This window comes from Canis lupus, chromosome 28, assembly GCF_048164855.1.
Source record: "Canis lupus baileyi chromosome 28, mCanLup2.hap1, whole genome shotgun sequence".
NCBI lineage: Eukaryota > Metazoa > Chordata > Mammalia > Carnivora > Canidae > Canis > Canis lupus.
In genome coordinates this window covers 532,409-547,625 of record NC_132865.1, presented here as the reverse complement: position 1 = coordinate 547,625, position 15,217 = coordinate 532,409, and the positions used below count along the sequence as shown (strand labels likewise).

Here is a 15,217-nt window from a genome sequence, read left to right as displayed (position 1 = left end):
GATGCTCCCTTTAACTCGAGCTAGCGGCCCATAGTCCCCTAAACCTGTGCCTGCTAAAGCAGTGTGTACAGTCTACTATACTCTCCAACCCCCCAAATGAGTCTTTCCTAGAGAGAACCGTTTGCAGTGTTTGAGGTTATCTTAAAGTTATCATGGTGTAACCGCTACCACAATGGCCATCGTGGAAGGAGTCCACGCTTTGTGCACGCTTTGTGCCCAGTGACTATGACAGTGATGAAGGTATCACATCATCTCATTTCATTCTCACAACACATTTTAAAGTCGGGTTTGTGTTAAATATTCCCACCTTACAGATAGAGAAACACGGCTTAGAGAGGTTAAATAACTTGCCCGTGTCAAGCTCATAGAGATAAATTATTGAAAAAACTCTTTAGACTATGTGTGGGCAAAAAGTAGCAGATTCATTTTCAGCATGGTCAAGTAAAAGGTAATACATCAGAGAAAAGCAATCAAAAGTCGTTTCTGCATTGTTTTTTTATGAAGCAGGTGGAGGGATAGAATGGAAATGACCCTTAGCTCTGAGTGGGAAGCCCTGAGTTCTGTTTTTGGGCCCTGCCAGTTGGGCAGATCACTTCTCTGTGTAAAAACAAACCATTGGCCATAATTTCCTAAGGTCATTCTAGTGTAGGAGGCTGAAAAGGAATCCAGAATCATCGTAGGTTTCCTAGCTTTTGTTTTTCTATGCAATTAAGGAAAATAAGCAAATTCTGGGAAATATCAGAAAGGCTGTTATAGGGATCCCTGGGTGGCGCAGCGGTTTAGCGCCTGCCTTTGGCCCAGGGCGTGATCCTGGAGACCCGGGATCGAATCCCACGTCGGGCTCCCAGTGCATGGAGCCTGCTTCTCCCTCTGCCTATGTCTCTGCCTCTCTTTCTCTCTCTCTCTCTCTCTCTCTATCATAAATAAATAAAAATTAAAAAAAAAAGAAAGGCTGTTATAGTTTCTATGTAGCACACAAAAAAAATCATGTTACCTATGTACATATCCTTAGTTGGATTGTTACAGCTCCAAAATCCAATGGAATTGGGGAGCGTTCAAAAGAAACCATCAAAATGGCATGATGAGACAATTATAATGGGTGTCGCCGTCTTCACTCTACAAAGAAAAAAATTGTTAGAAATGTCTACAAAGTCATGATTTCTATCTATTATGTACTGGAGAAGGTACTCTTAGGGCAGATAAAGGGAAGTACGTACGGGGATGATGAACTCACTGAATTTTCCACCCATAGATACAAAAAATAAAGATAACTTTGAGAACATTTACACAGATGAAGACATGACAATCCATCATGGATTACCCAAGGAAACTGCAAGCTGTGGAGTCCACCCCTAAAGGTTGATGCTGACGGTGATTGTAATTATTATGCCTCCCACAGTATGCCCCTAGGCTCCAGTGGCAGTTGATGCAGCACGGGCCCAATTCGAGAAGGCAAATTTTAAGTCACAGAAAGTTCTTTTTAGTATAATGATAAATATTAACTAGTAATACAAGTTTAAAATTTTATTCTGGTGTCAATTGAAGGAAAAACATTGTAATAGAAGTTTATAGGAGAAAAAATACTGGTATCACAAGAAGTCATTAACAATTCTCACTGAATAGTGGCCAAGATAAGCCCATTTGTCCTTGAGGATCGTGAGAGCTAATGGTGCTTTTGGACATCATGTGTCTGGCTCACTCCCACCTCGGGTCAGGTATCCGTTCTTTGCCTGACAGATGTTCCTTCTGCTTGAGCACTGCAGAGCTTACTCCGCTGCAGACTCCTGTTCCCTTGTTGAACGGCTTAGATTTATTCTTCTACTGAGCTGAAATCTATCTGCATACCCTCTGCCTGCTGGCCTGGTTATGCCTTCTGAGCAAGTTCACTTCTCCTACAGATGAAGTGTCCAGCCCCTAGAAGTCCTCTCTTTTCCAGGGTAACATGCAGTTGCTCTTCAAACAATGCTATTTCCAGACACTGTAAAATCCTGACAGCGCCTCTCCAACCACAGGCTGTTTTCTGGAAGGTCTCTGTAGGTATCTCGGTGACAAAAAAAAAAAAAGAAAGAAAGAAAGAAAAAGAAAAAGGGAAGAAAAAAGTATTTGATTAATTAAAGTGGGACTCTTACTTCACACAATAAGAATTCATATTTCTGTCAACAGATTCTACAATTTTATTAATAATTTCCATAGCTGAGACACACTGTTCACTCACTATGCTTAGACCACCTGAGTTTTCTGATTATTCCCAGTTGAGCGGCCATCGGCCCACCATCTCGCAGTGCAGTGTACACGTTCATATTTATCCCCGCTGAATTATCTTGTTGGCTAGAAGTTATCATTTCTGCTTCAAGATGGTATTTCAGAGCCTCGCTTATTTGGTCCAACATATTGATGATTCATCCTATAGTTTTATCATCTTAAAATTGGGGAGTATGTCTCTAAGGTATTGAAGGAAATATTGTGTGCGATTGGACCAGGGCTGACTTAATGTAAACAAGTCCTAATACTTATAACGAGTATAATTTGATGAGAACCATACTTTGTATTTCTTTTAATCTTGCTCTAGTTTTATAGTCTGTTAAAATATACTGTTTGTGCTGATAAAATAGAAGTTAAGTTAGTAAACGTTTGTTTTTATTAGTATTTTTGCTTCTTTAGAAAATGCACAATTAAGGGGAAAGAGTCCCCTTTCCTCCCTCCCTCCCCCTTTCTTTCTCCTTTCCTTTCCTTCTTTCCTTTCCCAAGATATATGATTAATTATTCCAAGCACATGGCTACAACCAACATGTAATTGATGAGAATATAATCTCATGACAAGTCAAAATATTTAGGAGAACACGGGTAACCTTATAAGTGTTGACATTAAAAAAATCTAAGTCTGCAGTGCAACAATAATGTCACAATATGCATTGAGAATTCTTTTATCATGATGTTCTTTCATTTCAATTAATTGTGTTTTGGAGAGAAAACGCTATAGCGTTCATTATCCTTTGTGGTCTCTGTTATGCTCTGAAAATCACCTTGTATTCTCATTACGGGGTTTGCTTTGTTTTGTTTTTTTAATAGTCGTTCCTTGTGAGCTCTGAGTCCCTCGGGCCCATTTTTATCCCTCTCTGTCCTCCAGGTCTGCAGTTACCAAACATTTTGACATGAGGCTGCTTCTACTCCTTATCCTTGAAGTTCCCTTTTAAGAGGGCAGAGGATAATTTCCTATGCTGTGCAGAGCATAACCACGTTTCGAGTTAGTTTGGACCAAGAAGAAATCACTTTCAGACTATTTGTTTTGATTCATGGTGCATAAACATTATGAGGTTAATGAACTTTTTGGCCTTCAGTGACTTTCGAGTCTTGTGAGATGAAAATGATTCCTTCTCTTTTTCATATACATGTGTTATTTGACTGTGAATAGTGAAGTTGACTTTCAATCTATTATATTTTAAATGAAAAGGAAGAGTTTTTCCTTTTGGGTAAACATACACAACATACACTTTTCTCTGGCTCTCATAACATTTCCAGTTAAGAAAACTACTCTGTTTTTTTTTTTTTTTTCTGAACATGAAAATTCCAATAAAAAATAAGACTGCATCAGGGTTAATGGGCAAAAAGGTATTCTTTTGCACAAAGATATTTACAAGAAAATAAAACGTTCAGTATTTCCCCCCCACCTAAAACCATGTATACCAGTGGAAATTGGGCATGTTCCTAGAGTCTGAACACAGAGATTATTAACTAAAATGACCTGGCTGAGGGTACGTGACTCAAATATGGTGAGAAGAGTAAAGACCCAGAAGCACTGTGTTTGAACAGTTAGCTTGCTGCCTCTACAGACAGGGAATCTTTCAAAGTAAGCGTGGTTTCTCAACACCCTGTCCTAAAGCTAAAAATAAGATCGTTGAAAAGTCCTCTATTAGTAATAGGGTATCTGTGACATTATTTGACTCTTTTATCTTATTATTTTTTAAAGATTAGATTTTATGTATTTATTCCTGAGAGACACAGAGAGAGGCAGAGACACAGGCAGAGGGAGAAGCAGGCTCCATGCAGGGAACTTGATCCCGGGACCCCAGGGTCACACCCTGAGCTGAAGGCAGACCCTCCACTGCTGAGCCCCCCGGGCATCCCTTGACTGTTATTTAAGCTATAATTTATATGTCAAAGCTAAAGTTGCCTTCAAGTGTTTACATCCTTAGGGACGTGCAGCTGCCCTAAAGTCCACTGCTGAAGTCTTGGGACGTGGGATGGTTGACTTCTGACCCCCCATTACCTGGTCCAGGTCTTGGCAGGCAAGAGCCAACACAATAACGTGGATGTTCGAGGTAGAAATAATTTAGGCAACTGTTAGAATACGCAGGCGACCATGGCAGGTTAGTACTTATCTGAGCCTCCTTCCCACGCTCCATTTGTCTAGTCTTGGCAACCCCCGTGATGACATCAGGACGTGATGCAGTGATTTCTCCTAATTTGGTCACGTGAGCCTCCGCAACCAGGAGTAAGCCTTGGTTCACATCTTGACCTGGGTTTACGTGCTCTTTTCTTCCTCTGTCTTTGCCGAAGCTTCTTTGCAGAAGCCTTTTTTGCCTTCTCATCTGTCAGGGTTAGGGTTAGGGTTAGGGTTAGGGTTAGGGTTAGGGTTAGGGTTAGGGTCCGTCCCTCCCTCCCTCCCTCCCTCCCTCCCTTTCCTTTTTTGGTAGGCAGCACCTTGGACCCCACTTTCTATAGTGATAGACGGGTGATACCTCTATTAGCTTGTCTCAACTGAATAGTGAAAACATGTAAAGCACCAAAGTAGCAAATGCTTCTGTTTTTTATTTTCTAACCCTATGCACCACGTCTAACAAAAGCCTAGAACTCAGCGGTAAGTGAATGGCCATCAGAATAGAGACGTTAGAGCTGTGCCCGGTACCATAGTTGAATTTGACCGCGGGAAACGTGATCACTACCGAGAGAGAAGTTGCCTAGACTCTATCTCCCTTGCATCCTTTGACATTTCCTGTCCAACCCGGTATCGTCACTCAACCTTCGACAGCTCCCATCCTCTCAAGTGAGACCACATATCCTGGGGTTGCTTAGGCCAAAGGAGCAGGGATTCAGGAACATGGTCCTTTCACTTAAAAGATTATCATCTCCAGTTGCAGCCGGTCATGACTTCTGGATGAACCCCACTTAGCTTCATTTAATCAGAATGATTTCCTTCCATAGACGCTCTCTGCTGTGTCTGATCCACAAGTCAATCTTGAGCCAATTTCAGCCATTTCTTCCAAGTGTGCTGCCATCACGGTCATAAATCTACCTAAGGCTTGTTTTCTTGAGCCGCGGTTGAATTAGGCTCCTCTTGTCTTGTCCTCAGGTATGAGCAATGTGCTCAGACTCTTCAGCCAGGTACAGGCACAGTCTTTCCTTTCTGAAGCCGATCTGCTGCCTGCACGTGTAAGGAGGGCCCTCAAGGAGTGGAAACAGCTCCTTTCAGGCGTAGCTGTGGTGAGGGGTGAGCATTTGAAGAGGTGGTTCATTTTCTTGTGAAAGAAGTCTGTATCCTGCACGCGATCAACAGCCAACAGTTTCACCAAACAAAGCTTGAATATAAATTAATTCAAAAGGAGCTCAGATGTTTGCTGTGTTGCCTCTGAACCCACCCTGCGTGTCAGAAGCCTAGCTTTATTCCGTAGACCACCTAGGCTGCTCACTGGGGAGGACAGTATTTGTTCAAACACGGTCCCTTTGGTCCGTGTTGGGCAATAGCACAATACACTCCGCAACTGTCCTCTGGAAGCCAAGGCTTTGTATCTGACGGGGGTTACAAAAACATGGATTTCTCGAGAAGTGCCTGCCCACCTGTGTTTAGATCCTGAATTGTGGGAAGATCTTGGCAGCCAAAGTTTCTAGGAGATGCTCAGGGAAAAGTCCATTGAGGTTATGGAGACTTTTCAAAGGACAGTTTCCCCCTTTAAAGTGGTTACGATAGAAGAAGAATTCCTGAGAACTGACATGGAATATTGGACTAGATGGAACCTTGAAAGATTTTATCTCTTCTCATTTAGCTTTCCATGGAAGAATGTGTCTTATTTTAGAAACCCTCCCAGGAATGAAATTTTCCATAGCTTTCCCCCCTGTTAGCCCTTTTTTAGAGATCTATAAAAGCCTTCTATCAGAAAATTCTTGATCATTTGTATGACCGTCACGGTCACTGCCACAGCCCAGAACTGGTTCCCTTGCTGCGTCTTTTGCTGCTCATACCCTCCACAGATGGGCCTGTCATGGCTGAAGCCCATTATTAGATCACATCTTGGCTGCTTCTTTAAGGCCAAATAATGAGAAGTTTTTTCCTACCTTTTTCTTTTTTTTGTAGGTCATATTTTTCAACTATCTAATGATTTTTGTTGTTGAAAATTGGATTGGGGATTTCCTGTGTCTGGAAATGCTCTAGGCCATGAACTTTGCAACCCTGATGCTCCTCCCGCTACCTCTTAAGATATGCTAAATAAAAGGAGACCCAGAGAATGAAGCAGCTGCAGGCAAAGCAAAACTTCACAAAATCAAAACACAGAAACACTGAGTAATTGTCCTTCTGGTTTTTGATTGAGCAAGACCTTTGTAAAATGAAGCATACTTCAAAGCTAAGTGGGCATCTTCTTTATTAAAGATCAATCAACAAGAACTCGGTCAGGTTTAGGAAAACAGAAAAATCACAATTTAAAATGCAGAATGTTAAAAACTAAGCATGCCAAGGAGATAAGTATGAGCCCATAGTGTCCCTTAGCATATCTGCTTTATGCCTAACTTCCATTTACCGTGGGCATTTGGAGACCATTGAGCCATTGTTACCATAGCTTTCAATACAAGTATTTACGATTTTTACATTTATCTTTGATCTCTAGTTGGTCTTAAGGGGGATTCGATCTTTTTCAGGTTTTAGAATCAAGATTATGATTGTAAAATATAGATATTTTCCTTTTTTTTTTTTTTTTTTTTTTTTGCAACAATGGAATTAGGATGAGATATATCTGACCTGTAATGTTCCTTTGAACTCCCTTACAAAACCTTCCGAGCCCCATGCCTTCAGAGGTCCATCTGGGATGACTCTTGCTGGTGTTCCATACGGCACACTTGCAAAAGACTTCAACATGTGGGTGCAGCGGAGAGAAGGGTAATGAAAGGATTACACGTGTTCTCACCCCTCCGTTTCAGAGGAAGAACATTGCCGGTGCCTTCGAAACCCCCTTGACTCATCTGCATACGCCCCTCTCTGACCATCTCCTCCGCTCTGCCCCAACTCCCATCTTTTATCTGATAGATGAAAACTATCCTCATTTTTGGTTTACCATTACTTTGCTTTTCTTCATGATTTTATGGTCTGTGTACACATTGCTGAAGATTATATTCTTTAGTTCAGCCAAATTTTGAAATTTACACAATGGAATCATACTCTTCCATTTCTTTTGTGATTTCCCTTTTCGTTTTTGCTTTGTTTCCGTATTTTCGTTTTGAGATTCACTTCCATTGATAGATGTAGCTGTAGGTCAGTTTTACTACTTTATATTTCACTATAGGACTGTGCTACAATTTATTTATCCATTCTACTGTTGATGGACATTTGGCTTAGTTCCAATTTGAGACCTTGTGATGGCGTCAATATGACCATTTTCACCCACACCTCCGAGAACTCAAGTGCTGCAATTCCTCTAATATATACACCTAAAGTGCAGTTGTTGGGTTGTGAGACACACATATGCTCAACTAGAAGAGTATAATTAATAGTTTTCTAAATAGTTTTAACAATTTTCTGCTCCTACCTGCAGTGGATGAGAACTCCTTTTGCTCAGCATCCTTACCAGGACTTCATATTGTCGGATTTAAAATTTTTTTTTCCAGCTAGGGTGGTACAGAGTGGCACTTTATTGAGGATTTAATTTCCGTTTCCTTGACAAATAATGAGGGTGTTCATCTTTTCAAATGCTTAGTGTCCATTCATAGTTTCCTTTCTGTGAAATGCCTGTTTATGTCTTTTTTCCATTTGACTATTGGGTTGCTCATCTTTTCTGGTTGAATATTAGGAATTCTTTATATATTTTGAACATAAACCACTTTTTGGTTATATGGGTTATAAATATCTTCTTGCAACTTGTAGGAATTCCTCTCATTCTATGATTTCTCTTGATAAACCAAAGTCTTCATTTTTTTATAGTTGACTTTATGCATCTTTTCTTCACGCTTTGCATTTTTATATCTTGTTTAAGAACTCTTCCCCCTCCCCTAAAGACATGAAGATATTTTTTCTTACATAAATTCTAATTCTTAACTTCATTTGAGTAATCCACCTATAAATAATTATATTTTTCATTTCCATTTGACTTTTTAAATACAGTTTCCATCCCTCTGATGAAATTCCCCATCTTTTCCACTCGATTTTTCACAAATTAATCATAATTATTTTAAAGTCCCTGTCTGATATTTTAAATATCCAGGTTGTATTTGGGTCTATAGTATCATATTGAATACTGTGTTTCCTGACAGTGGATCATTTTGTTTCTTGCTTTTCTTTCTTTTTTTTTTTTAAGAAGGTTTTATTTATTTATTCATGAGAGACACAGGCAGGCAGGCTCCATGCAGGGAGCCCGATATGGGACTCAATCCCAGGACCTCAGGGTCATGCCCTGAGCCAAAGGCAGGTGCCAACCACTGAGCCCCCACGTGTCCCTCTTGCTTATTTTCTATGTCATAATTTTGATTGGATGCTGGATATCATATGTAAGAGAACAGGAGAGCCTGGGGCAAATGGTATGTGGGTCCAACAATGATGATGCCTCTTCTGTCAAGCCAATCAGAGGAGGGTGGTTGAGTCCGTCTTTCATAGCTAAGCCTGGGCTGGATTTCCTTGCTTCTCCTCTCACCTTTGGTGCTCCCCTGCTCCTGGGGTGCTGCTACTGTGTTCAGTGACTGTAGGGGCTGGGCTGCTGGAGGATGCTTCCTGGTTCTCCCGCCTGGCCCCTCAGGCATGGGGGACTGTGTGCCTGAGGTCAGCAGGGGAGCTTTCTCAAAACTCCGCCTGCCCCCCACCCCCACTGTGGGAGCCCCGCTCGGGCCTGCGAGTGAGTAGCCTGCCCCACCGCCCCGGCCTGTGGGAGGAGAAGTCCATTTACACAGGGTGGGACCATGGGCCTGAGCAGCTTTCCTGACCTCCCCAGAGACATATGCGTCTTTCCTACTGTCAGTGCGGGGGGGGGCGGGGGTGTGATTTTCTGCCCCTTCTCCTTAGCCACCGACCTCTGCCCTGCAGGACCCCAGGGGGCAGGTGACTTCTGCTTCCAGGAGAGCAGGGCCCAGAACAGCTTCTATTTGGCGCCTGCCTCCCGGCAGCATCTGGTCATCGTGTGCACTCCTGTGCTCCCAGCATTCCTTGTGAGCACCTGATGGAAGCCCATGAGAAGGATCTGGAAAGTTGGGTGGCTAGCACCTTCCCTGGGAGCTTCCCACGGGTGCTGAGCTCTCAAGTTAACCCACAGTCACCTTTTCAGAACCTGTTAACATGTTAGTTATCTTCATGACTGCCTGGGCCTGTCACCTCTGCCCATTGTCACGGTCCCCTCTCCCTCCCATCACCGCAAAAGGCTGAGCAATTTGTGTGGCCCATCTCTCCTGGATGAGCTCTCAGCCTCTGGAATTCGGCTCCTCTGGCTGAATCACAATCTATGGTCTCCGATGGGCCTTAAAGAAGTTATGATTTTGTAGATTTTTTTTTTAATTTTATTCATTATCCATGATAGTCACACAGAGAGAGAGAGAGAGAGAGAGGCAGAGACACAGGCAGAGGGAGAAGCAGGCTCCATGCACCGGGAGCCTGATGTGGGATTCGATCCCGAGTCTCCGGGATCGCGCCCTGGGCCAAAGGCAGGCGCCAAACCACTGAGCCACCCAGGGATCCCATGATTTTGTAGATTATCCCGATTTCTCTCACTGCGAGGGGGGCACAGGCTGAGGAATCCCACTGACTGTCGCCCCGCGGCCACCGCCACTCTCTGCTTTCTTTCTTTGCCTTGTTTTCCTCAATCGCACTTACAATGGCCCTGGTGTGATAGTCGTGTCTTGTCCATCTCCCCTACCAGAACGGTCACTCCGTGAAGATAGGATGCGTAGTTATTTTCCCCATTTCTGTGTCCGACCTACGACAGAAACTCAGCACAAGCTGTCAAAGAGACGCACGCGGTGAGTCTGGAGCTGTGACATCCTTCTCTAGCATCTCGTGTTAGCGAGTCCTCGAAGTCTGTGCTCGCGCGAGGCCGGCTGGTGCCCCCGTGTCCCCGTGTCCCTGTGTCCCCGTGTCCCTGTGTCCCCATGTCCTTTGGGAGGAGCAGGTGCCCACTGGTGAGTCAGCAGCTGTGACGTGCCGGGTCCCCACGCAGCGCTCCAGGACTGGGGGCCCTTGGGGCTGCTGTCTCGTGGGGGGCCGGGCGCATGGCCAGGCTGCCTGTTGGCCTCAGCCGGTGACCTTGCCGTCCACCCCCCCACCCCGGCCAGGCCGCTGTGTCAGGCTGCAGGCCCATGGCCCTTTCCCTGTGCCTCCCTCCCTGCGTTTGGAAGACGCGGTCGTAGAAAGGACGGTGGAGGGTGGGGGCCGTGGTGCCTCCTGCCCCAGGCCCTGGACAGCCGCCTAGAGAGGCGGTGTCCCCTAGGCCACTACGGCCCATGGTCCCGCCTCGCAGCACAGGTGCTGAAGGGCCTGTGGGTTTTCCTCTCTGACCGGGTGATTCTTCTTCACGGGCTGGGGCTTTCTATGTCTCCGGGTAGTCTGTTCTTATCTTGTTCTCCTAAATCATACCCAGGTGCAGTGCAAGCGGTGGCCGCTCCTGCCCGACCCGACCCAGGGCTCGGGGACTCCGGCCGCGTCCCCTGCGAGGCTGCCGCTCAGAGGAGGCCTTGTGGGCTCCCATCCTCCCAGGCTGGGAGAGCCCTTCTGCTTGGGAGAACTCAAGTCAGTGAACGTGCTCCCGAATTGCCGGGACCTCGTTTTCGTATCACAATTGTAACTACTATCCCACGGTGGCCCCCAGTACATTTTCTGATTAAAAAAATATTAAAACCAGCTCTCATAATGTAAGTGGTTTGTGAGCATTCTTCTCTAGCACTGTGCTAAAGGCCATACGTTCTGGGATATCGTTTAGTTTCCTATCGTTCAAAACCACTTTCCCCCATCTTTTAATTATTTATTTAAGTAATAATTCTGGGTGGGCTAATGGAGGCGTTTTAGAAAACATAAAGATGCGTGATGATAAAATAACCTCAATTATTCTGAAGGATAAAATAATAGCTGCCTCGAGTTAGTTGCTCTTACTGCTAACTGGGAAACAAAACATCATCAAAACACATTTTGATGCTCTTAATTCACTGGGACTCTAACTTCACTGGGAAAATGGCTTTGAGGATGGTGAGAACATTGACTAAGTGGCTTGTTCATCCCACACAGGATTACACCAGTTTCTGAATCAGAATTTCCTGCTATTGCCACATGTTTTTTTTTTTTCTTTCTTCTTCTTCTTTCTTTTTATTTCCTTAGAAACAATCCATTTGGGTTCATTACGTGGCCATTTGTTAGCCCTGTTAGTTACAAGGCGTTGTACTTGTTTGTGACTACAGTGAGGTCATGTAGGCCATGTGTGTGTGTGTGTGTGTGTGTGTGTGTGTGTGTGTGTGTGTGTGTAGACGGAGTCAGTGGAGCTCCAGGGAAGCAGGCAGCACAAGGGGTCACCCTGGTATTTCAGAACCCAAATCCTGCTTCCCCGAAGTCATGGGGGCATTTCTATTTCATTGATCAAGAAGCTTGGTTCAACTTTGGCTTGCTCGCTCCGGGCTGGGCATGGACATCAGTCCCTATGTAATATCCTCAGAGAACGCGCACAGATCCCAAGTGTGTAACAAGGTAAGCATCTTTACAAACTGAGCACCTGGTCCCCAGCTCACCAAGCAGTATGTGACCAAGCCTCCCTCGGCCCCGCCTCGTGTCACCAACCCTTCTCATCTTGGGGAACCATTCTCCTATTTTGATAATTTTTATATTTTATATATGCGGAATTATACAGGATATACTAGTTTGTGTCTGGCTTCTTTCATTTTTCATGATGCTCATGAGATTCATCGCCATCGATCACGTGCTGCGTTTGTGCGTTCGTACTGCTGTGTAGTGTTCCATCGAGCGATACAAGGCAACTTACTCATTCTGCTGTTAACAGGCATTTAAATAGTTTCCTTCTGCGAAGGCTTTGGGGGGCCTTCTGAATACTCTGAACATTCTAGTACATCTCTTTTGGTGAAAATATACATATACGTACACTCCTGTTGGAAATATATACGAGTGGAGGTGTTGGGGCGTAGGTGTGTGCACGTTCAGATTTAGTAGATAAGCCAGTTTTCTGGAGTGGCTGTCAGCACTGGCACCGCACCGGCGGTGGCTTCTAGTTGCTCCATCTCTTCACCAGTATTCAACATTTTCTGCCTTTTTTATTCTAGTTATTTTGGTGGATGTGTATTGAATGTGGATTACTTTACATTTCCTTGATGATAGCAAAGCCAAGTACCCTTTTGTATGATTATTAGTATTCGTGTATCTATTTTTGTGAGTTGTCTGTTCAAGTGTTTTGTGCATGTTTTTAGCAGTTGCCTTTCTCTTTATTTGATATATATATATATTTATTATATATAATATATATTTATTTATTTGATATATATATTTATTTGATATATATTGATATATATATATTTGATATATAATTCTTTATATAATCTGGGTATAGTTCCTTTGCTATGTGTATGTATTATAAATATCTTCTCCTCTGTGGGTTGCCTTTTCGCTCCTGCAATGGAATCTTTTGATGAATAGATAGATATTCCTCATTTTTCGAAAGTTCAATTTATTTTTTCTTCTATGTTTTGTGCTTTTTGTGTTCAGTTTAAGAAATCTTTGCCTACTCCAAGTTGACAAAGCTGTTCTGTACTTTCCTCTGACATCTTTATTTAGATTTATAATTCAGCTGATTTGACATTGTAGATTGTATGCAACAGAGGTCAAGATACAATTTTTCTGTATGGATATCCCATTAACTGGGCATCATTTTACTTGCCTCCTTTAATTTTTTTTTAAGTTTTTGTTTATTTATGATAGTCACAGAGAGAGACAGAGAGGCAGAGACATAGAGGGAGAAGCAGGCTCCATGCACCGGGAGCCTGACGTGGGATTCGATCCCGGGTCTCCAGGATCGCGCCCTGGGCCAAAGGCAGGCGCCAAACCGCTGCGCCACCCAGGGATCCCCTACTTGCCTCCTTTAAAATGCTTTCACAAAATAAAGTTTTGTTGAAATATGTTTTACATTTTCCTGGGGAAAATTACTAATGATTCTTGAAAAAAAATTAAACCTATGGTGACTTAAAATGTATAATATAACCTGTAGACTTACTTAACACTAATATAGATTGAACTTTTAAGAAGTTCTTTGATTAGACTCTCGTTAGTGGCTCCAGTATATTTATTTGTTCAACATCAGAATAATTTATAATACACAAAGCATAATCATTTTTAAAATTAATTATTCTTCGCATGTTTCCATTTGAACTCAATCCAACATGTGTCTGCTAGAATGCGAGACAGCTGAGAATATGGCTGAAGCTTTGAGCTCCATTTTATGTCGTTTATGTTTTAAGCCATATAATAAAATTGTCGAACATTGGGTCAGTAACAAACGGTTTTACTTTAGTATTCAAAGCTATACCAATAAAGAGAAGTACAAGGTGAGGACTTTTATTGCTATTGGAGGGCCTGCCACCCCTCCTGTAATGCCTTCCACCAGGTTTTCTGCTGGTAATGACACAGATCTTTTAAGACGTGAAGATCGAAAAGAAAATACAAAAGCCTCATATCTGTATTTGGAATGACTGTGAATGCTTCCTCTTTGATGGCATTTCTGCTTAGTTTTATTTTTTTCCTCTTTTTATTATTTGTTCTAGGTTGTTCTGGTCAGTGGACATCTGGACAGCTGGGACGTTGGGCAGGGTGCCATGGATGATGGCGGTGGAGCCTTTATATCATGGGAAGCACTCTCGCTTATTAAAGATCTTGGTAAATATTTAGAAAGTCGTTAACCAATGTGTGGGGATCTCTAGCAGTGACATGTTTAACTCAACACAGAAAATACTAAACAGATAAATTACTGTGATATGTTCCAAGACCCTCCTGAGGTCTGTGTTTTTTTGTCAGTTGATTCCAAGAAAAGAAGAATTTTGTCCCCTTAAAGACATTTTATTCAAGTGTGCGCCAGACAGCCAAAGCTTCAGACGTAATCAGCCCTAGGGAGAAGGAGCAAGCAAACAAAACTGTAGCAAACGGAACCACATCGGCTAAGACCATGTAAGAAAGCCATGACCAAGTGCAAAGACAAGTCAGCAGCTCCCCCTGCCTCCTTCTCCTTGTTCATCTTGACACTGTCAGGCTGTTGAGCTAACCTCACGCAGCCGTCTTTCAGGGGCAAAAGTCAAGGAGAGGGGCACAGAACCGAAGGGATGATTCCTTGAGCCACAACAAGGAATCCAGGCTGCAGAATTGGAACTTCCAGGGAAACCTAGACATGAGGAAGATGGACAGGCCTAAAGAGAAAAAGCTGATGGTGAAAGCAGCGTTTGGTGACCCTCTCTGTGAACAAAAACATGCATTTCCTCTCTGTGCGCTGCGCTGGTCCGATTTTGAGTGAGGTTAGAAATAATGAAACAATCTGAAGTAAGAGCCCCGCATCTGAGTCAGGGCAGGGGTGGCTGTAAAATGCCTCGTCAGCAGAATGTTTTCTGTCGTAACTGGGATGCCTCCACCTCAGACAGAGTAAACACGAGAACATCCTCTTTGGAGAAGACTCTCCATTGCTGACTTAAACATAAATGTTTAAACGCATCCATTTCTTCTAGTGTTTAATGAACCCTTCCAATCCCGTAAATAAGCCCCTTAAATAATTGGCGGATTAACAATAGATTGCTGAAACGGTCTTGCTTGCAGCAAATCTTTGGTGTAGCATTTTTTTTTTTTCAAATACCTGTGTTTATTTTTATTAATTTATTTTTTATTGGAGTTCTATTTGCCAACATATAGCATAACACCCAGTGCTCATCCCGTCAAGTGCCCCCCTCAGTGCCCGTCACCCAGTCACCCCCTCCCCCCGCCCACCTCCCTTTCTGCAACCCCTTG

General features: G+C 43.3%; 1 protein-coding gene across 5 annotated transcripts in view; it reads left to right on the top strand.

The window, feature by feature from the left end:
- The window catches only part of CPQ (carboxypeptidase Q), a 407,631-nt gene that overhangs the window by 246,204 nt on the left and 146,210 nt on the right, over nucleotides 1–15,217 (top strand). For all 5 annotated transcript variants that reach the window (XM_072803825.1, XM_072803823.1, XM_072803821.1 and 2 more), the window contains exon 5: nucleotides 13,993–14,104. In XM_072803825.1, coding sequence (XP_072659926.1) covers nucleotides 13,993–14,104 — 112 coding nt within the window. The remainder of the gene's footprint in view (nucleotides 1–13,992; nucleotides 14,105–15,217) is intronic.